General features: G+C 42.1%; 1 protein-coding gene across 2 annotated transcripts in view; it reads left to right on the forward strand.

Annotated features, from left to right (window-relative positions):
- The window catches only part of LOC110086692 (organic cation/carnitine transporter 2), a 38,509-nt gene that overhangs the window by 9,210 nt on the left and 7,116 nt on the right, over positions 1-22,183 (forward strand). For both annotated transcript variants that reach the window (XM_020807806.3, XM_072990189.2), the window contains exons 2-5: positions 9,093-9,196; positions 15,073-15,227; positions 18,299-18,470; positions 20,388-20,514. In XM_020807806.3, coding sequence (XP_020663465.3) covers positions 9,093-9,196; positions 15,073-15,227; positions 18,299-18,470; positions 20,388-20,514 — 558 coding nt within the window. The remainder of the gene's footprint in view (positions 1-9,092; positions 9,197-15,072; positions 15,228-18,298; positions 18,471-20,387; positions 20,515-22,183) is intronic.

Consider the following 22,183-nt stretch of genomic DNA (forward strand, 5'->3'; position numbering starts at 1 on the left):
AAAACCATGAGATTAATTCTATTAATAACTGCCCAGAAGTCTAATTCATTATACCTGGAAGTCAAACAGTATTGGAAGCGTCCCAGCTGATTCTCTTCGAACAGCTTAATCTCTATTAGCAGCCAGCCTGAACAACTAAAAAACCAGAAAATAGTGATGGTTGATAAAAACATTTGAACCCTCCACCGGATCTAGTGTGGCTCAGCAAGCAGCTGCCAACTCAAACGGTGCACTGTGTGCAGACCTTTCACTCGATCAAATCACTCAAGATACTTTAATGGAGCAAGCTGATCATTCTGGCTCCTTCTGACAACAGAGAGCCCCAGGGAATTAATTCAGATGTGTCTGTGGGAACATTTCTGGTTGGTCCAACAAAATACCTGGCAGCTTATTCAGAATGTATCTTAAATCCTTTGATGTCATATTCCTGCATGACTCGTGGTGTGCTGGGGATGTCATTCTAAATGACTGTAAAACTTTTGCAGTCCCTGCAAATTCTTCTAGAGGTCAAAGGTGACCCAGGGGGACTATCCTGCTGCATAGTGACCTCGCTGAAAGCTAGTTGATTAGTAACTTACAACCCTGGTCTGTGGCAAAATATTTAAAATTAAACCTTTCATTCTATGTTGTGTTTAATGTGTATATTTCACCTTGGAATTCAAACTATTTTTGTGGTAACGCCTGGGATAAACTATCAGATTATTTACTTGATTTGAAGATCCAGTTCCCCAAAGCACATGTAATTATGATGGGTGACTTTAATGCCTCTATTGGTCCAAACTGGAAATCTTTCCAAAAAACCGTACATCTCAGTTTAGAAGAATTCCTCCAAATGAAAGATAGACATTCCAAGGACCATGCTATAAATAGTCCAGGGACGCTCTTTAGACAAATGATTTTGCAGGTTTATCTCTACATTTTGAATGCCTCCCGGAAGGAAGACCAAATGGTGGAGTTCATTTTCATCAACCACCTAGGTGCCAGTGTGGTTGATTGCATTGCAATCTCCTCATCCATGGTTATGTTAATTGCCAGCTTCAGAGTAGATTCCTATCCAGTTAGTGATCGGCAGCCTCTAATCCTTCAAAGAGATTACCTACCTGGTGGGCAAGCTTCAGAAGAGAGTACGAACTCTGAGTCCAAACACACAACAATCCACATTTCGCTGTAACTGGGCAAAAGTGAATTTTAGGGATTTAAAATGTTTATGGCAATCTGAAAGTATGTATGTCTTGAGAGATACACTGGTCTCCTCAAAGGACACCAAAGGAACAGACTGCGATGCCTAGATTATAAAAGGCTTCCAACCTTTGTTCTTCAGGGAAGCTAGACCAAGGCATCCGGGGTGTAGAGTGGGCAACTCCTGGCTTGATTATGACTGTAGGTAATCTTAAAAGGAAATAAAAACACAACATGAGTTCCTGAAGAAAAATGATATACGTAGTCCCTTTACCGCAGCACTATTTGATGCTGCAGAAACAGTATAAAAAGTTAATTTGTGAAAAGAACCTTGAGTGTACCACACAGCAGTGGGCTGAATTGGCACAGGGTCTCAAAAGTAATGACAGGTCAAAATTTTGGCAATTTACTGCAGCTACAGGGTGCACTGACAAACCCCGTACTGTCCCAACAATCTCCACATGTGAATAGGAGCTACACTACCACTCCCTAGTTTTTCATGAGAAAGTCTGTAGATCTTTGCAACCAGATGATCAAGCACTACCTTGCTGGTCTCCAGTTATCTGTGAGGAAGTAGTAATGCTGATTAAAAAAAACTAAAGGGGGAGGGCAAGGCCCCAGGAAGGAATGGCATGCCGCCTGACGTCCTGACTGATTGTTCACAGTGTTGGATCCCAGAGCTAGCTGCCTTATTTACTTTTATAGGTAGGTCTGGGGAATCCCCTTTAGAATGGGCTGAAGCCGTTGTAGTACCTATCTCTAAGAAAGGTGCTCTATCACAGTGGTCCCCAACCTTAGACCTCCAGATGCTTTTGGACTTTAGCTCTGTGATTGGGTTCTTTTCCTGAAGAGGGCGGACCAAGGGTTTCGGCGGGAATAATGGCAGGAGTCGATGTAACAGTCAAAAACGGATTGGTTTTATTAACTTTAACATCAGATAACTCTGGACCGAATGGGTCCGGCAACTCTTCATCAGTTAACAAGTTATACTTCTTGGGTTTAGTCCCAGGCATAACATCTTTACTTTTTACTGTTTCTTCACCCCAAAACGAGTGATCGCGTTCGGGCTCGCGACCGACGCAGTCAGAACTGAGCAGGTAGTCCTGCAACAGGGATGGACCACGGTCGACCCCTCTAGTCTGGGGAGGAAAGGGCTGACACCACCAGGGGTTGCCTTGTCCATCGTAGGGCGAGAAGCCATACCCCCTCCCGGTTTCCATCCCTCTTTGGACTCACGAACTCCCTTTTGGCTCAACTCTTTCGGCAGAGGTAGCAAGCCGTCTCCTCTCATCAGGTTTGGGAAGTTCTTAACCAGAGTCGCGATTCTTTCTCTCTCTACTCCTGTCTCTCTCGTTTGGGTGCCTTTCTCTTCCTTTTCTCCATCTACCCCCCTCTCTCCTCTCTCCTCCTTTATAACCTCATCCCATCTCCAATCTCCCGACTCCTCCCCCCAATCTCTCGTCCTTTCCGCTAGGAACACCTCTATAGCTTTATTAGCGCCCCCTTCTTCATCATCTAGCTTTATTAATTCTCCCACAGCACATTCTCCGCCTCCTTCTTCTTTAGGCGCCTGCGAGGACGGCTCACTTTCCTTCCTTCGCTCACAAGCTCCCAGAAATCCTGGCCAGCAGAGGTGGTGGTGAAGGCTTCTGGAAGTTGTAGTCCAAGAACATCTGGAGGCCAAAGGTTGGGGACCACTTCAGACCCTGGGAATTATCAGCCTATAAGACTCCTAGATGTAGTCAGCAAATTGTATGCTAGCCATTTTTTGGATAAGCTCAAAAACTGGGTGTCCTCAGAGAACATCTTGGCAGAGAAACAAGCAAGTCGACAGTTAACTAGTGCTTTTTACTGCAATATATAATCAGGAAATTTCTATCTCCATCGCCACCACCATTCCCTTGTTGTGGCTTTTGCAGACTTTAAAGTAGTTTTAACTCCATGTCCCAACCTTGCCTCTGGAGCAAACTGAAATCCTTGAATATAGATGGTAGGTTGCTCAGGAGAATCCAAGGACTGTATGAGACTACCATCCTACAAGTAAGAGTCAGCTCTGATGACAATCTTTCACACCCAATCTCTGTAAATAAAAGAGTACATCAGGGGCTTTTAGTAGCCCCCCCAATTCAATTTATATCTAAACAATATAGTATCCTCCCGATGCAGCCCCCAATTTTTCCCACCTCATCTAAAGGGCAGGGATATATCCGTACTTTTGTATGCAGATGATACAATTCCCCTGTCCTACACCCAAGTGGGGATGTAAAGACTATTAAGGGCCTTAGGTGCTTATTGTGTCAAGGAGTATCTCCAGGTAAATGATACCAAAAGCAAAATTTTAGTTTGGGGGAAAAGGAAAAAGAATTACAGATGGCAGCTGAACAGGAAACTGCTTGAACAGACCAACTTGTACAGCTAACTTGGAATAACATTTAAAAGTTCAGGAACATGGTCGGCCACTTAGAATCTGTAGCTCTGGCAGCAGAGGCACCCACCAATGCTATTTATTGTTTTTCTTCCAGACCAGGTGAAAAATGGTGGCACCACTAATACAACTGTATAAAGATAAACTCTTTCCCCACTATGGCAGTGGTCCCCAACGTTTTTGGAACCGTGGACTGGTTGGGTGGGTTGGGTCACCTCTGCACTCGCAGGTGGGTGTTGCATATTCATTGGTGGGTGTGGCATGTTCGTGCACATGCACGGGTGAGTGGGGTGCACATGCACATAAGCACACCACACCTACCCACGAGCATGCCATGCTCATCCTTGAATGTGCCACTCACCCACGCATGCATGTGATCGCACCACACACACCCATGAGCATGCCACGCCCATCCGCGAATGAGCCGCTCACTGTGCAGGGGGCCGGAGATCTGTCTCTGCGGCCCAGTCCTGCGAAGCCCATGGACTGGGGGGTTGGGGACCACTGCTCTATGGAACTTCAGTATGAGCTTTTTCAAATATCACAAGATTTGACTGTGTAGCAGAAATGTTTTTAATCAAAGTGCTAGGAGTACCAAGATCAACTCCCATGGCCACAGTCCCCTATGAGACATTGTGCTACTTCCTGGGTACTCTTGTTAAGAAAGCAGGTGTGTTGTTTTGGCTCAAGATAGCGTGCCATATGGCCTCATCTCTGGTCTTACTGGCCTATGAAGAAATGGGAAGGGACTCTAAGAGACCCACAATTATAGCAAATGTGGATTACTTCCCTAGCCTACCGCCAGAGGAGGGGATGTGAGGCTGCCCGAGAATATATCATTAAAGAGAATATGATATTGATCTCCAGACTACCATGGCATCTGTAGCCTGTTGGCACTCCAGTAGGATATACAGAGTCTTTTCCTTGCATTTTGAAAAGTTGTCCCTCATTTGTCCTTTAACAGCTCACATGAGCTGAGACAACTGCTAACTAGGTGCAGACTGAGCTTGTTATAACTGAAAGAGATTCAGGGACATTACATGGACCAACAGGGTACAGTCAGACATTGCCCAGCAGGATGCTGTAAAATAGAGGACATAGCATCCTTTCTGGCAGAATGTCCTCAGATCTGAGGGACCAATATCTAAAGCCTTTAACAGCTGGGATTAAGAACTCTTCCTCTCTATGCACGGTCCTATTCCTGCTAGCTGGCACAAACTACTACAGTGGAACCTCAACTTCCTAACGTCCCTGCCTACAAACATTTCGACTTACGAACGGCTCCATTTGCAAAAATTTGCATTGACTTGCGAATGGAGCCTTGACCTACGAACAAAAAAAGGGGGAAAGGGTGGGAAATTTAAATTTCATCTGCCTTTTTTTCGTTCCATTCAAACCGTTGGTGGTGAAGAGGCTGCTCTTTCGCTCCAATGGTTAGGAAAAAGGACCCCTGGGAGGTCTCTGATGGCGGTGGGGGACCCCGGGAGGTCTCCCAGGACTTCCCCGCCCCCATCACAGACCTCCTGGGGGGTCTCTCACCACCGCGATCGGCGCCTTCAGAGGTCTCTGGAGGCCCCCTGGGGGTCCGATCGCGGTGGTGGTGGACCCCCAGGGGGTCTCGAATGGCAGAGGGGAAGTCCTGGGAGACCTCCTGGGAGTCCAATCGCGTCGGCAGAAAAGGGTGGGAAATTTAAAATTGCTCCCCTGCGATTGGACCCCCAGGAGATCTCAGATGGCGGCGGGAAAATCCTAGGAGACGTCTTGGGGTTCCCCCACCGCCGCGATCAGAGGCAGTGGTCACCCAGCGCCGGGAGGCTTGAGCTGGCCGGGTTTCCTCGGCTGCTTCCCTCCCAGCTCGCCTCCCACTCGCTCCTCGCTGCCCTCCGCCATTTGAATTTGCCGCCATGTTTGTATGTATTTGCATGAGATGCCAAATACCATTTTATGATTGGTTTAATCTGTGTTCTTGTGTATCATCTGATTGGCTACAAAGCAATAAGTTATTCATTAAATATGTATATGAGTACTGTAGAAGGAAGCCTTAACTGATATTTGCAGTGGTTTATCTTTGTAAGAGTTGTAGAATGGAAATGTTTCTTAGACCAAAGTTATGTTCTCTTATGCCAGAATTGTCAGCTCTGTAATCTGAGAAGTAGGTCTGCTCTGTGAGAATCCCTGCATGTCACACCACTAATGTGACGTACTGTGTCTGTAACTTTCCAGTCCAAGTAAATGTGATGCATCCCACTCTGGTATTTTGTACAGTGAGATAAATTTGACCATAGCCTCTGTGGAAAACCTGCTGTTGTATAACTGGAGTTGCAAGCTGTGTATTAATTTCTGGAACATTCTGTGGAGACTTGATCTATATTAATTCTCAGTTTGCAAACGAAATTTCTATTAGCTTTACAGCTTTTGAGTGTCATACAATGATGGCTTAGCCTTGTAACATGAAAATTATGTTTGCCCATGTTACTGTTCTGTCTTATTTTAGAAAAGTACATGCAGTGTAGTCTAAGATACTAATGCATAGAGTATTAGAGCAGGAATAGCCAGCTTAAACACCAGTAGCCACATTGGACACATGCTGTGAGCCACTGATACCAGAGGGTACTTCATATTTTTAGGCTACATTCTTATACCCATTATCCTAGGAGTAAGCTTTGTTTAAATCAGTGGGACTTATGTATGACTCGTTAATATGGTTTCCTTTTTTCTTTTGTAGAGAATGTGCTTCCTACCAGCTTCTAAAAGTCACCTGGAGCAAAAAACAAAAAAACAAAATACAGTATCTCCATAGAATCAAATGTACTTAGTCTTATGACTTTATTTTCAAGTTTATGTAATATGTTGGTATAAAAATGCTGCATTTACTTCTCTGTTCTGCATTTGTGAATCTTGCATATGAAAACCTGATTAAATTGTCAGTGTTGATGGAGTATTCTTTGCTTATATGCATAGAAAGCAATTGTTTCATTCTCTTTGTAATCTAATCAAGAGAGTTACTTGGGCATCGTGATAATTGTATTCCTAAATTGCAATGTTGTAGGTGCTTTTCCATTAAAAAGGAATAGATTTTTCCCTCCCTATGGAAGGAGATTTGAAGGGTGTGCAATTCCTTGCCAGTGGATTCCAGGAATAAACTTTATATACCACATGGTTGTTCTGGGTTTTTCGGGCTCTTTGGCCGTGTTTATATACCACACTTCGTTGATAAGCCATTGCTATGCATTGCAATCAACTCTGTCATATTATTGCTAGTCTTTTGAGTTTCTGCAGTATCTGGCCTGAGATGAGAAGTACTGTAGAAGCTCAGAAGACTATCAGGTTACAATTAGCCTTTGACAGTTCTGTGTGGGTTCCATCAACGGAATTCTCATGCTAGCAGGGACGAGTGTGCAGCCTCTGAAACTATTTTCTTCATGTTGGCAGGAAAGTGGGAACTGCAGTCGGGTTTTCTTTTCCTGATGTTCCCAACATCTTAAATGTTCAGTGAACATTTGAACAGTATTGAACAGTAATGAACTGTAGTGGATTTAGCATTATATGAGACAAGGGCAACTTGTAACCAGGATAGACTCCCCAAATATTGGGCTAAAGCACCTCCTGTCCTGGTCTACACGCCATCCTTAGTATGATGCCTTCAGTCTAGCCCCATGAACTTCAGTAACCTCTCTTAGAAGATACTGGAGAATGAAAATAGTTCTTGCTTGAGATGATTTGTTATATTCATATCCTGAATGAATACCAAGCGACTTGGCCAGGATAGGCTAGAATTCTCACTGCTGCTAATTTAAACAGATGATACTGGCATAACCTTAACTTGTGCAAACATAAATTTCAGTGATGTAAAGAAGCATTTACACAAGACAGAGTCAATATAGGCAAGTCTGTTTGTGTTTGTGCGATGGAAACCCTATCCAATCTGCTTAGTAACATGGAAAACAAGGTTGGGTGGTGCATGTGGCCAGCCTATCTGGAAGAGCCCAAAGGAGGAAGGGAGCTGGTGGGCTGCAGGGAGAGAGAACAAAAAGTGTAACAGATGAAGAAGGGTGTGTTTTGGGTGGTTGGGTTATAACAGATGGGCATCCAGCCTATGATTAAAAATCTCTAGTGAAGAAGAGTCCATCACCTTCTGGGGTAGTTCATTCCATCGCCAAACATCTCTTACTGTCAGGAAAATCTTACCCCTTGGAGCCACAGAAAACAAGGTTGCTCTATCTTCCATGTGACAGCCCTTCAAATATTTGTATATGGGCATTGCACTAGTTCTTAAGTCTTCTCCAAAAGTCTGAACTTTCCCATATCCATCCACAGTTCTTTGCAGGACTCAGCTTCCACTTCTTTTACCATTTTGTTCACCCTCCTCTGGACATGTTCCAGCTTCTTGGTATCCTCCTTAAGTTTGATGCTTGAAACTAGACAGAAAATCTTCCAAAACTTAAACTGCTTGATAGCTCATTTGTTTAGATATCTGGCTGTGGAACCAGAGATTGAGAATCCAGTTCCCCATTTTCCTTCTTGATAGGGGGCTGGACTCAGTGATCCATAGGGTCCCTACAAACTATGCAGTTCTAGGATTATATTATTAAATAGTATAAACAATATAGTACGTATTGGTGTGTATATACATTTGATATATACAGGTATATCAAAACCAGACTTGCCTTGTTGAGCAGATGTTCCAAACATGCTGACAAAGGCTCCTAAGTAGTTGTCTGACAGAACAGTTTAAGGCAAGACATATTTGCCTTTTAGAAACCTCCTTGTTTCTTTTGAGTATCAGTCTTTATCAAGTTACAGTGGTGCCTCGCTTGATGACGATAATCCGTTCCAGCAAAATCGCTGTAGAACGAAATCGTCATCAAGCAAAAGTAAAAAGCCCATTGAAATGCATTGAAAACAGTTCAGTGCGTTCCACCATCCAGCAAAGAGCCTCCATAGGATGGCCATTTTCTGGTGCCTGTATAGTGAGGAATCCGTCCTTAACACAATGGGGAGCCATTTTACACAGCAGGGAGCCATTTTGAGAGCCGCCGATCAGCTGTTTTTAGATCATCGTTTAGCGAAAAATCGGTTCCCGAAGCAGGAAACCGATTGTCGTCAAGCGAATTTTCCCCATTTAAACATAGTTTTGCAATCGCAAAAAAACTCATCAAGCGGTTTAATCATGGAGCAGGGTAATCGTTAAGCGGGGCACCATTGTATTCCTTTTTGGTCAATAGTAAAGCTAGTCTGGAACTTCTTAAAAGTACAGCTACTCTAGATATAGACACAAGTGTTATTTGCACCCACTCACTTTTATTTTGCAATTTAATTTTGGGGGGAATTTAAAAAATAATTTTGATTTGTAGATAACTATTCTTTTCTAAGTATCAGAAATAATTGTCTATTATTATCATTATTATTACTGATTGGTTCTTTGAGAAAAGAGGCTGTTTTGTAACATGGAAGTTAGAAATGCTTAAACTCTGTTTTTTTCTTTCAGTGGGACCTTGTCTGTGACAATGACTGGAAAACACCATTAACTACCTCTATGTTTTTTTTGGGTGTGCTGTTTGGATCCTTTTTATCTGGACAACTCTCAGACAAGTAAAGTGCATACATTAAATTTCTGTTTGTTTATATATATATAGGTCTTATAGTTCATTAAACTGTAATTTGATTTGGCTTGCAGTAGATTAACTTTTCAACTGTGAGGAATATGTGGTCTCTAATTTGGTAACATTAATGCTTCTGTTGTGACTGCAACTTTTAAGGAAGAATGGGAATGAAACAGAGATTTTCTGTGGTTACAGAATATATGTAGCAATTGCTTGAAAATACCAAATCGTTCTGATGTTGACAGTGCAGTGCATTGTTGGGGGCGCAATACAGTGGTGCCTCACAAGACGATTGCCTCGCAGGGCGAAAAACCCAAAAGACGATTAGTTTTTGCGATCCCTATGGTGCTTCGCAAGACGTTTTTTTTCTATGACCATGCTTCGCAAGACTTTTTTTTTCCGAGACCGATGCTTCACAAGACGAATAAATTCCATTAGTCTTGCAAGGTTCCCATAGGAACGATGATTTTTTCAGAACAAATTAAAATCGTCTTACGAGGCACTACTGTACTTGTCTCTTCCATATTCTGTCTGGTTAGAAAATATGCTGGAAAGTTGGGTTTTCTTTTTTGGTTGTGTTTGCTCCATTGCTTTTGTTCCTTGCATGTGTTTACCACAGTGATGCATGATGAACAGTGTATCTATCAAGCATGAATGTTTTTTCCTTGGGTGCCTGCTAGCCACTTTAAAAAAATCTAAAAACAGCAACAGTCAAAGTGAGTTTCAGCTGCTTCTCTTTGACAAGACAAAAATAAAAACAAGAAATGAAAAACAAAACCAAAACCACAAAACAGAAAGCTAACAGAAGTATTGTGGCACTTTGAAAACTTACTCTTATATTTCAGTTTGAACTTTTGTGGATGCATCCAGTGGTAGCAGGATAGCAGCAGGAGCTAGCTGGAGATGCAGCGGGCCCCCTTCTGCACCCTGGCTGAGCCCAGTGGGAAGTAGGCGAGGAGAAGCTGGAGGAATGTGGGGAAAGGAAGGATGATGACAGAGGACGAGGATGCCTCCGGGGCACTCCTACTAGGAATGGAGGGAAGAGGAGGAGGGGGCACGGGTCTGTGGGTCAGGGGGCGCAATACTTGTCCCGGGTGCTGGCAAGCCACACTACACCACTGAATGCATCCACAAAGAATGTCTAAAGAAGTGGAAGCATTCATGAAAGCCAACACTGAAATATAGGAGTCTTTAAGGTGCCACAACATTTCGTTGGTTATTTTTTGTTTTAGATTTGTCTGGATTTATTTTTAAAATACAGTCTCAGGTAGCATAAAGCTAAAACCTTTTGTGGTAGGTTATGCTGAGAGACAGTGACTTGGTGAAATCAGCCTGTTAATGGCGTTAACCCTAAGTCTTATTTTCTGTAACCATCTGTGAAGTCACACAAATGGATCTTGTGCCTGCACAGAGCCTCATCTGGAATCTCTTAGATATGAGTTGGCAAGAACCCTGCCCTTCCTCCTATTATTGCATGTTCAGGCATGGTCCAGCAACTTCCCTTCAGTTCCTTTTTATTCCACCATGCTAGCAATATCAAAAGGAATGTCCTGGAACATTTTTGTTATTTATTAGCGGTTTCCTCTATATTAATTATTTTTCTTTTACTATTTTTGTTTGTCTTTATTAACAAAACAAACTAAAAGGTCTAGAGTTAGGGCTTAATTTCTTTTGTTTGTGGTTTCTTTGGCCCTTTTCAAAAAGCATGTTGCCAGTGAGGCAAAAGTTACTCCTCAGAAGGACACGATGTGCTTATTTTGCCTCAGCAGGGAGTGGTTTTATGGAACATTTTCACCATCTGCAGAGGCTTAACAATGGTCATCCTCTGAACCAGAGAATCAAAACGGTTTCTTTGAGAAAAGTCTCGTCTGCCTGCAGATAGGGCGGCACAAAAAGAACACATTGGTTCTTCAACCAATGTGTAGGTCTTGGTCAAAGGCAGTAACCATGGATGCACTGAATTCTGTGGTCCCTATTAAGAAGACTAATTTTTTTGGTCTTCATCCGTATAGTTGATGGCCTCAGTGTTGATGTTTTGATATCAGTGCTAACTGTGAAAGGCCTGTTGCCCTCTAAATGCAAGAGATCTAGTGCCAACGCTAAAGAATAACAGAAACCAAAGAACAGAAGAAGAAAGACCGGGGGGGGGGGGAAGCATTCATTGAAGCTGAAATTTCTACTTGCCCCACTTTGACTCAACATTTTTCTCTGACACAGCTCCACATCTCTTTTGTTCCACCCTAAGAAGCACCAGTGATGTTAGCTTCATAGTTGCTTGCACTTTTGACTCAAGACTCATCCCAGACTTTAATTTCAATAATTAGGTCAGAAGAGGGACATACGTCACCTGCTGATGAGTTGGTCTTGCATATCTTCCTATTCTGAGGATGAACATCACAGTTCATCATGTACAGTACTTTCATTTCCCCTCCTTGACACCAAAGAGATACTCATCAATTATCAAACCTGAGAAGAAAATTCGTGAAGATCTGAGCACTAGGAGGTTCCAACTCAGTACCATCAAAGACAATCCCAGTCACAGTCTCCTCATGAGCATTATTTCTGTCTCCTCATGAACATTATTATTATTGTTGTTGTTGTTGTTGTTTGATTGATTGATTGATTGATTGATTGATTGATTGATTGATTGATTGATTGATATCCCGCCTATATGGACGAATAGACCATTCTAGGCGGCTTACAGTATAAAATTTCAGGCCACTGTAGTTTGATCCACCATACTATTGGAGGTATGCAGATTCTTCTCATGTTCAGAACAGCTCTTTAACACCACTTCATCTGCCATTCGGGTCAGATATTTCCGGTCCCACAAAGTAGCTGTGGCTTAAGCCATCTAACAATAGCTCCCATTTCCTGTGGAATAGATAAACTTTGTAAGTTTTAAGAATAAGATACAGCATTCATGTTTCACCAACCAGTCTCAAACTCCATCATTGTTGAAGCAATCCAAACTAAAGGAAAAGAAAAATAACATTCAGCTTCTGCCAATAAGGGAGATAGAAAATCAACTGCTCATATTCTCTGTGACACAGACATATGGCTGTAGCACAATATCTGCAATTACCAAGCTGCCAAACGTATCACCAGTTCACCTGGGAAGAGTTACAACCTCTTCTTGCTCTGTCTCAGAAGACATAGAACTATGGTCCTTTTATTCCAGTGCAACACATGTATGTCATCATCCCAATGCATTCACTTCACTAGGCATGTGGCAGATTGCATCTCAAAGGTAATGTCGCCTACCATAGCTTTGCAGTATCATTTGTGGCTAAGATCCAGAGGTATGACACGAAGACACAGATCAAAGACATACCTTTTGATGGCGATGGCCCCTTTCATGCTTGCACAGGCTGAGCAACAGACCACATAAAACATACACAACTACCAAGAAAATGGGAATTGATGGAAAGCAGCAGCAGTCAAAACCACTGAAGTCTGGTTGGTAGTAAACCTCTTTGTATGCCAAATCTAAATCCCCTTGCAGACAGTCCCACTTGTTGAGTCACTCTTCAACCCCCCATACCAGAAACAGCAGTGTTGACTAAGTATCAATTTTCAAAAATCCTCCAGTTTATGAATGTGATATATTGTGCTTCTGTGTCCACAATTCAGAACACCAGGAAATAGCCTGAAATGGCAAAATATAGTAGCCAAATTGCCAACAGGAAAAAAGAATGCCAAGCTTTACATAACAAAGGACAGTGAATATTGACAAAACCAATGGCAGCAGTCAAGATGGTCTATAGCAGTGATGGCGAACCTATGGCATGCGGAGCTCTTTCTTCTGGCATGCTAGCCATTGGTCGCTACTCCACCCACCCACCCCTGTGCAGCCAAACCTCATGAGGTGGCTGCACCCAGATTTCTCCCTTTCACCACCACTTCCGGGCCCTCCGGGTCCGTCACCATGATTCCCCCTTAAACCACCACTTCCAGTTCTGGGTCCTCTGGGTTTGTCACCATGATTCCCCCTTAAACTTCCGGTTCCGGGTCCATCGCTGTGATTCCCCCTTTAACTTCTGGTTCCGGTCCGTCACCATGATTCCCCCTTAAACTTCTGGTTCCGGATCCTCCGGGTCCGTTGCCAAGACCCCCTTAAACTTCCCGTTTCGGGTCCTCTGGGTCCGTCGCCATGATTCCCCCTTAAACCGCCACTTCTGGGTCTGTCGCTGCTGCTATCGCGGCGGTGGCTGTCCCCCCCCCCCCCATTTTGGGCACGTGAGCCCAAACAGGTTCACCACCACTGCTCTATACAATACCCACTTGTTTTTACTCCCATTCACAAAGTAGGACCAAACTGACCATTTTTCATCAGATAACCACATCTCCCCTAAAGACAAAGCAATTGTCATTGCTATTTTTCAGCAAGTTTGAATGAGCAGAAGAGAGTATCCTTTAGACCTAATTGGGTCCTTATTGAAAAGTCATAAATTCAGAATGCCCCAGACCTAGAGCTGATTTTCCTCTTGAAAACTAGTATCAGGATCCTGGTCTCAAAAATCCGGAGAGAATGTGTAGTGAAAGCATCCAGGACTGGGACAAACACAACCGCTCTGTGCTTTTGTAATGCAGAAATACTTTGAATATGAAAAAGGTTCCATCAGAACCCTTCGAAGATTCTGAATGAGGTTCTGCAGAGGCAAAAGGCTTACTTATTCACAGATGACCACCTGAAGATCCATAGTAACAAGCTGCCTGTCCTTCCTACATATAACCCAACACTATTTTTTAATACCTCTATACTCTTACACTTTGTTTTTAATGTGCCATCATGTTTATTATAGACTTTAGGCCTACAGGAAGTGACCATGTCTGTTTTATTTGTCGTCAAAGAGTGTGGTTGACAAAAATCCTAGACCCTTTCCTTGTCTCTCAGGAGCACACAAATAGGGGTAGGTTAAGGACTGTGCTGGCCAGTAAAATTCCCTGGTAAAAGGGACGAGTGGGCAGATGAAAGCCTTGATGAAACTTGGAGTGGCTGAAAGCAAACAAGTGGCATGTCACTCCTCGTTTCTCTATAGCACAGCAAAGCAAACTCTACAGAATTCTAATGCTTCCAGGGCCATTATTGGAATTGGGAAATCTGCATACATTTTCTTCAGCCCCGTTCTTCCATTTCTCATGGCTCAATTTAAAACACTCGAGCTCTGAGCTTACATTATGTACACTAAACAAGGCTCACTTCTTTCCCAGTTACTCCCTTCTTCTTTCCGTTCCTTTCATTATAGAACCAGAGCATTGTGTACTTGGGACTGAAGGGAGTAAAGGCAGGTTTTTATGGTCCTCCTGTGAATGTGACCTGTCCCACCCTCTGGGGCCAACCAAAGACACTGTTGAAGAAGTCCTGTGCTGTGTCTGAAGAATACTAGGCATGCAGCACAGGTCGCCAGAGAGTTAGTTTTGCAACCAATCAAGGAAACTACAGGTGTGAGGAAAACAGTAATCTTGTGTTTCTGAATTTACCCTTTTCTCACTTTCTTTAGCTGAATGTAGTGCTATTGTTATTATGAACAGCCATTTAATCTATGTGGAAATAAATAATAGTGAGACAAAACAAGGATGGAAAATGTTGTGCTGGAAATTGGACCAGAAACAAAAGGAGCCCTGTGAAAACTAATCCCCACAATATTAAACCCACAAATATGGGTCATGGATTCTTCCCGTTGAAGAAGTGGGGGATACTTGATTATGGTCTCTTCTTTCCATATCTAAAGTAGATATGTTGTTTGATGTATCTGAAAGTGTAACTTTGTGTGGAAAACATTTATTGGTGCATATTTTGTGTTTTAGTATTAAATTGTTCAATACCACCTTATCTGCTTGTCTATCTTTGTCTCATGGTAGGTTTGGTCGAAAAAATATTCTGTTTATAACCATGGGAGTCCAGACTGGTTTTGGCTTCCTCCAGGTCTTCTCAACAAGCTGGGAAATGTTTTCCGTTCTCTTTCTCATAGTTGGAATGGGACAAATCTCTAACTATGTAGCAGCATTTGTACTTGGTAAGTGACTGTATTAAGTACAAGTGATCATCTTGATGCCGCTATTTGCTTTTTTATGGAGTGGAGCTTGCTTTATGTTCACTCCAGATAGGATCACCAACACGGCTATGCAGAACATCACTTAAAATTTTACAAATAATTTCCTCTAATGAAAGTAATGTGAAAGTATACTTACCATGCATGTTCCATTGTTATGTTTGCATTCTACTTGTATTTTATATAGAAAGTTGAAATATCCTTTTTAACATGGTTATATGCTAAGGCCAACAATTGCATTTGTCATACATGCTAGGATCACCATAGGATGTGTACGGCTCAAGAGTACTCTAAATTCTTCCATGGCCTTTATTAGAATTGGGAATTCTGCATACTCTTTCTTCGTCCCTTTTCTGCCCTTTCTCTTTGCTCTGTTTAAAGCATTCAAGCTCTGAGCTTGAACCATGTACACTAAACAAGGCTCAAAACAAGGATGGCTTTGGAATAAGCACAGACTTCCCAACAGTCTCCCTAATAGTCCAGTTTATGCACAAAAAGGGTTGGAGAAAACAGGATCTACTGAGCCTGTAAATGTGATTGATATGTGGCCTAGGGTTACCGTCTTCCACAAAGATTGTTTACATTCAGTTGAACTATATGTGATTTAAACCAATTAACAGCTGTACAAAACATGATGTACGATATGTATGAAAGTATTTATGACATTTTTATTATAGCAGAAGTACCCAACTTTGTATGAGTTGTCATATCCCATAATTTAGTATGTCATAGGCTCAAAGCAAAATTACCCAGCTGTTGGAGTTGGACTCATTGTGCCCATTTTATCTGAGTAAAGCCACAACCACAGACCTCCTAAGTACGTCTGCTCTCATTGTGCACTCTTACACTGTGGCAGACAGCTCTCTCAAAAGACTATATCAGTAGAGGAGGGGACAGTCTTATAATGTCTGTCTCTTGGACTGTTTCTCCCAAGTATTGAAAAAAATATGCTATCTTCAAGCCTCTTCACTGGTTAGGGAAGTCTGTTAACTAGTGCCTGAAAACACAAGGATATACCAAAATGAATTAAAATTCCTAAAATCTCATACTTCCTATGGACATATCCTTAAGGTTCCCTTAGTACTTCAGAAGTTTGTTTTCTGATCTTAGAACTGTGTTTTTTATATAATTTTTGAGGGAGAAAAATATATATTCTTTATTGTAAACAGCCAAGATATAATGGCAACACAAGTGGAGCAGTATAGAATTGGAAATAAATAAATAAATAAATAAATATTACTATTTTTGTTGCGTGTTTTTGGGTTGTTTGGCCATACTCTGGAGGTTTTTCTTCCTAATGTTTTTCCAGTCTCTATGGCTGGCATCTTCAGAGGACAGGAGATAGAATTCTGTCTGTGTTCTGGTGTAGTGTGTAGAATTGTTGAGTATTTGTAGCTGTAGGATCACGGTTTTCAGGAGATTGGGTGTTTCCTGTGATCAGGGTGTGTTTTTTTTAATGGGTGTTTCAAAGGGGTCACGGACTGCATGGGGAAACTTTTGAAAAAACACAACCTACAAACACTATTCAGGCCCACCACAAAAATACAACAAATGTTATGGTCAGCAAAGGACAAAAAGGATCCCCTCACCACTGCAGCAGTATACCGGATACCTTGCAGTTGTGGCCAGGTATATATTGGGACGACATAATGTAGCATCCAGACCAGAATCGAGGAGCATGAGAGACACTGAGACTCAAACAACTGAAAAATTGGCTGTAGCTGAACACACCCTGAAACAAGCTGGACATGAAATCCTAGTTCAAGACATAGAAGTACTGGACAGCACCACCAATCATTATGTTAGACTATACAGGGAAGCCATTGAAATCCACAAACACAAAAATGCAGCCTGCAAAAAGGTCAACGAACTCTACCCAGCCACAAGGACTGGTGATCACTGCACACAAAAGACTAGCTAACAACACCCATCAATCACAATGACAGATCCTCTCCCCCCTTATCACAACAAAACACCCATAACAAAGAGCACCCTGATCACAGGAAACTCCCAATCTCCTGAAAAGAACAAAACCCTGATCCCACAGCTACAAATACTCAACAGTCCCACACACTACACAAGAACACAGACAGAATTCTATCTCCTGTCCTCTGAAGATGCTGGCCACAGAGACTGGCAAAATGTTAGAAAGAAAAACCGCCAGAGCACGTCCGAACAGCCTGAAAAGCCCGCAACAATCATCGGCTTCCAGCCATGAAAGCCTTCAAGAACACATATATTAATATCCCCCCCCCGAAACATGTCACTCATTTTCTAATCATATCTGATTTGCTTTGAACTGTGCAAATTATCCACAATTATTAGCTCTAATTTTTTTCTTTATCAGTTAATCACTTTATTGGATGGTCATAACCGAGTTTTCCAGTATCCCATGTGAAGACTTGGCTGCCGTTATGAATTATGTTCACATATGCCCCATCCTCCTACCTCAAAGTATTATTTATTATTATAGGGACCAAGAGATTATTTAGCACTAAGAAATCACCATTGCTGTCAAAGACTGTAAAGTCCTTGTCCTAATAATTTCACTCAAGTATAAAAACCTTCAATCTTCCCGTTAATGTAGGATCAGGTATAGAAATGAATAACTCTTATATTCATATGTAGAGGGAGGATTTTGGTTACATTTTACATTTTTTCTATAACCTACACTTGAACCCATAAGCAAGTTCAAACATGTTTATGAGTAATCTGATGTTTCTCACCAGATTACTCATAAACATGTTCAAATTCACCCATAAGCTCAACCATAGGTTCCAGAAAAACTATGACATGTCATAGAAATCCTTCCCCTATTGCTAATAATATGGGAAGTGGGGTGGGTGTGTGTGTGTGTGTGTGTGTGTGTGTGTGTGTGTGTGTGTGTGTGTGTGTGTGTGTGTGTGTGTGTGTGTGTGTGTGTGTGTGTGTGTGTGTGTGTGTGTGTGTGTAAATCTGGAAGAGTCATATAGTTGGTGAAACAACTATGTTTCTAAAAGTTAAAGTGCTAATTAACATTTATTTGTTTTGAACAGGCACAGAAATTCTTGGCAAATCAGTCCGCATTATATACTGCACGTTAGGCGTTTGCCTATTTTATGCGTTTGGCTACATGTTGCTGCCCCTGTCTGCTTACTTCATAAGAGACTGGCGGAAACTGCTACTGACCCTTTCTTTGCCTGGGTTGCTATACATTCCACTGTGGTGGTGAGTGTACCTTATAGTAAAGGTGTTTACATTTTGACAGCCGTACCAAAAGTATTACCCGCTAATGCCCTTGGCAAAGGAACTGCAAATGGCTTAATGAGGATTGTAACTCCTGCTCACAATTATTAGCTCTGATTTTTTTTTCTTTATCAGTTAATCACTGATAAAGAAGAATATTTTACACCAGGAATGGGTGCCTTCCAGAGGAAGAGGACCATACACGCTCATCCCTGGATCTTGGAAGGGTACCTCTGCTTATACAACCTCTGTCGTCTGAACATTTTCTGACAGTAATTGGTGATCTTCCCCATAAAGCTCTCTTATACCCTCTAGTGGAAAAAAAAAGATTGTTTTAAACATTGAAGGTAGAAGAAGCAAGGGCACCGGGACCTATCAAAACATGACCGGTTTGCCTCCCATGCCCCCCAGAGGCACAGGCAGGTTTTCTGGGTTAAGGACTAGAGATGGATTCAGACCAAACTATGAAATGGAAAAAAACGAAAAATGAACTGGGTTGATTTGCTGTTTGGTTTGTGGTGCAGGTGTGCAACCTGTTTTGCTGAAACAAAATAAAGCACTGAATTTTTTTTCTGCTTAGCACCTTGTTTTGCTTCGGCAAAAGAGATTCTCTCGGCCCCCCCCCCCCTTCCTGTTGCCCTGTCACCTCCTGTCCTGGTCCCTGCTGCCTCCTTCTCTTCCTCTGTCGCCGTCTCCAGAGACAGCAGCCTGGCTTCCCTTCCTCCTCCTTTGCAAAATGCAGTTTAAAAAAAATTTAGAAGAAAAGTGTCTATATAATCACAAGTCAGTTATTTTGTTCCCCTGTGGATATCGGCTACAATCCTGCACTTCAGTTAAATACCGAAGACTCACTGAATTTCCCTAAACAAACAAAATGCTATTCCACAAGGTGGTGCTACCGTGCCCTTGTAAAAATAGTGGAGCATGCTTAAGATGCTTTCAGTCCCGTTCCCCCCCCCCCCCGGTTTCTAAATTCTGTGACTTGATCAGTTTATATTTATTTTAGTCCTGGAATATATTTTTTTAATGTGCATCCATCTTGTTTAGGGTGCATGATTTCTGATCACTGCACCATCTCAGCATAATCAGTAATTAATTCAGGCATGCATTGGCTGTCATGAAGACTGTATTTAGTAAATATATGTTTATGTTCATTATCTAGCGACATAGGAGCTGGTGGAAGGGGGCTTACATGTGTCAGTCAGCTCTAGCACATGCTGTTGGAATGTGCTGCTTGTGGAGGTATGCATGTAGGCCTCTACCTCACTGTGTGTAGACTTTTTCCAGATTACCAACTACTGTACGTGAATGGACCAGTAATAGCTAATATAACTGTGACCTCCTTGTTTTTCCTTGTTTTTTCCCCCTTTCCTTCCTTCCTCCTTTAATTCTGCATCCATCTTCTTCAGAAGGCATTCATAAATATTCCCCCAAATCCCAAAGACAACATTTTTTCTTTGATTCCTATTCCTTACCATCTGACTGAGGCTAGAGTGCAGATCCCTATACTTTTGTGGTTACTGCACTCGGGAGTTTGAAATAACTAAAGCCTGATGCGAGCTGGAACACTGAAACCTGATGTACATTGTACCATTGATATCCATCACCAAGTGATACTGGGATTTGCCTCTAGTTCATCCCCTGAAGAGGCATGGCGTAGTTCCCCCACCTGTACTATACTATAACAGCCTTTGTTGATGTTTTCTCATGACACTGTGGCTTTAATTCATTAAATGTTGGCTTTTAGACTTTGCACAGAACAAATCAGAATTGTAATCTAACTCCTGGAGACCTTTGATCAGTAGCTCCCTTGATGGGCAGTGTGAGACTTTGCTTTATGATTTGGTGGTGGTTTATGGGACAACACCTTGACTGTTACTCTGCATTGTAACCCTGCAGGTTCATTCCAGAATCCCCTCGGTGGCTGCTCTCTCAAGGAAAGCTTCAGGAGGCAGAAGCCATCATTCGAAAGGCTGCACAAATGAATGGTGTTACTGCTCCAGAAGTTATATTTGACCCTGCTGAGGTAAACCTGCATATGGATTGCTTCTCTTGGCAGATTCTTTCCACACTCCTGTATTTGGATATGGTCACAGCAATTAAAATACTTTGTAATAAAGCCCACCAACTCCAGTTACACAGAATGGTTGACTATCCAGTTCCTTCCATCCCTAATAATGTTACAGCCATATGAAAGGCACACTGCCTTTGGTAAAAGCTTGACTATGCACTCAGATGCCTTAAAATGCAACACTTATATTATTCCTCAGATTTGGTTGGTGTACAATGTTAGGGTCCTTTTTATATATATCACAACGGGCTTCGAGATCTTGCTGCCTGATTATGTTAGAGACATCCCCCAGTTACTGAGATACTGTATTTTCCATCTTAAAGATCTAATAATTCTACTTCTTGGAAAATACCATTCTTTCCTACTATGAAACTATTGTGATTTCATATACGGACTGAAATGAGGTTATCCAAGTGTCTCAGAAACTTAATGGATATTGCCCATTATATTATTGAGTAACACAGTTCTATTGTATGCATGTCATATTTACAGTCCAAATTCAGACTCCCTGCAAAGTTGAAATTAAGAGGAAGTTCTCCACACTTTACCTTCAAACTGAATGAATACTTCCTCTAATTTTCAGCACTACTGGGCAGGACTCTGACCCTTTGTTGTGTGACTCTCCTCCCCCTGCACCTAACTCCACCCACACCCACGCAGGATTCTATCACAAAGGGAAGGGAAACAATTGCTGTGGTGAGTGGAGGAGGTGGAGCCCTGCTCGGAGGTGGTAGATTTGCGCGTGCTCACACAGCTGCGCACCTTAGAAGTAACCTTGAACTGGACAGTTTTGGTATCTTCCAGATGTAAACATATTGCAGGTTGAATGTTTCCTCCTTTGTGCCGGTGTGTACAAACATAGATTTTTTTAAAAAAAAGGCTTACTGACACCATGGAGCTGTCCACATTCATAAGCTCATACAGCACCAAGAATGCATTTTTCATTTTTTATTACTGTCCATGGAACATTTTGTTACCACATTTGAACTGAGAAACACACGGTTTGAACAGAACACGAGGACACTTCCCAAACATCAAGTCATTATTGATGACTTGAGGAAAATATTAGGTGACCTGTCTGGTACAGCCATTCACATTTCATATAATCTCTTTCCCCAGAAATCCAGAAAACATATTTTTCATCTGATATTTCTAATTTAATTAGAATAGTGGCAAATTTCTAAGAACTATCATTTAAATTAAAAAATCATTTTTTCCTACACTGACTGCTGTTGATCCTAAATATTTCTTAATGGTATGAGGCTTTCATATCTTTTGGACAACAGGTCCCAGAATTCACCAGGAGTTCCCACACCTAGAATTCTGGAAACCGTTGCCAAAAAATCTAAAGTATTTACAAGAGTTTTCCATCAGCTACATTTGGTACCTGTCTTAGAGCCACGAGGTTGCTGTGAAGACAAGGGAAGTTTTGCTGGGATGGACTAAGATCTAGAAGAACTAATTGTAAGGCACTATGGCCTGTTTGAATACATGCAGGATACTACTCAAGACACTTTCAGTCCCATAGAGCCTTGCAGATCCTCTGAAGATTAGCCCCTCCTTCCAGCGTCCCTCATTCTCAGAGCAACATCATGGCTCTGAGGAAGTACCAAACAAAACTGAT

This window comes from Pogona vitticeps, chromosome 2 (genome assembly GCF_051106095.1).
Source record: "Pogona vitticeps strain Pit_001003342236 chromosome 2, PviZW2.1, whole genome shotgun sequence".
Taxonomy (NCBI): domain Eukaryota; kingdom Metazoa; phylum Chordata; class Lepidosauria; order Squamata; family Agamidae; genus Pogona; species Pogona vitticeps.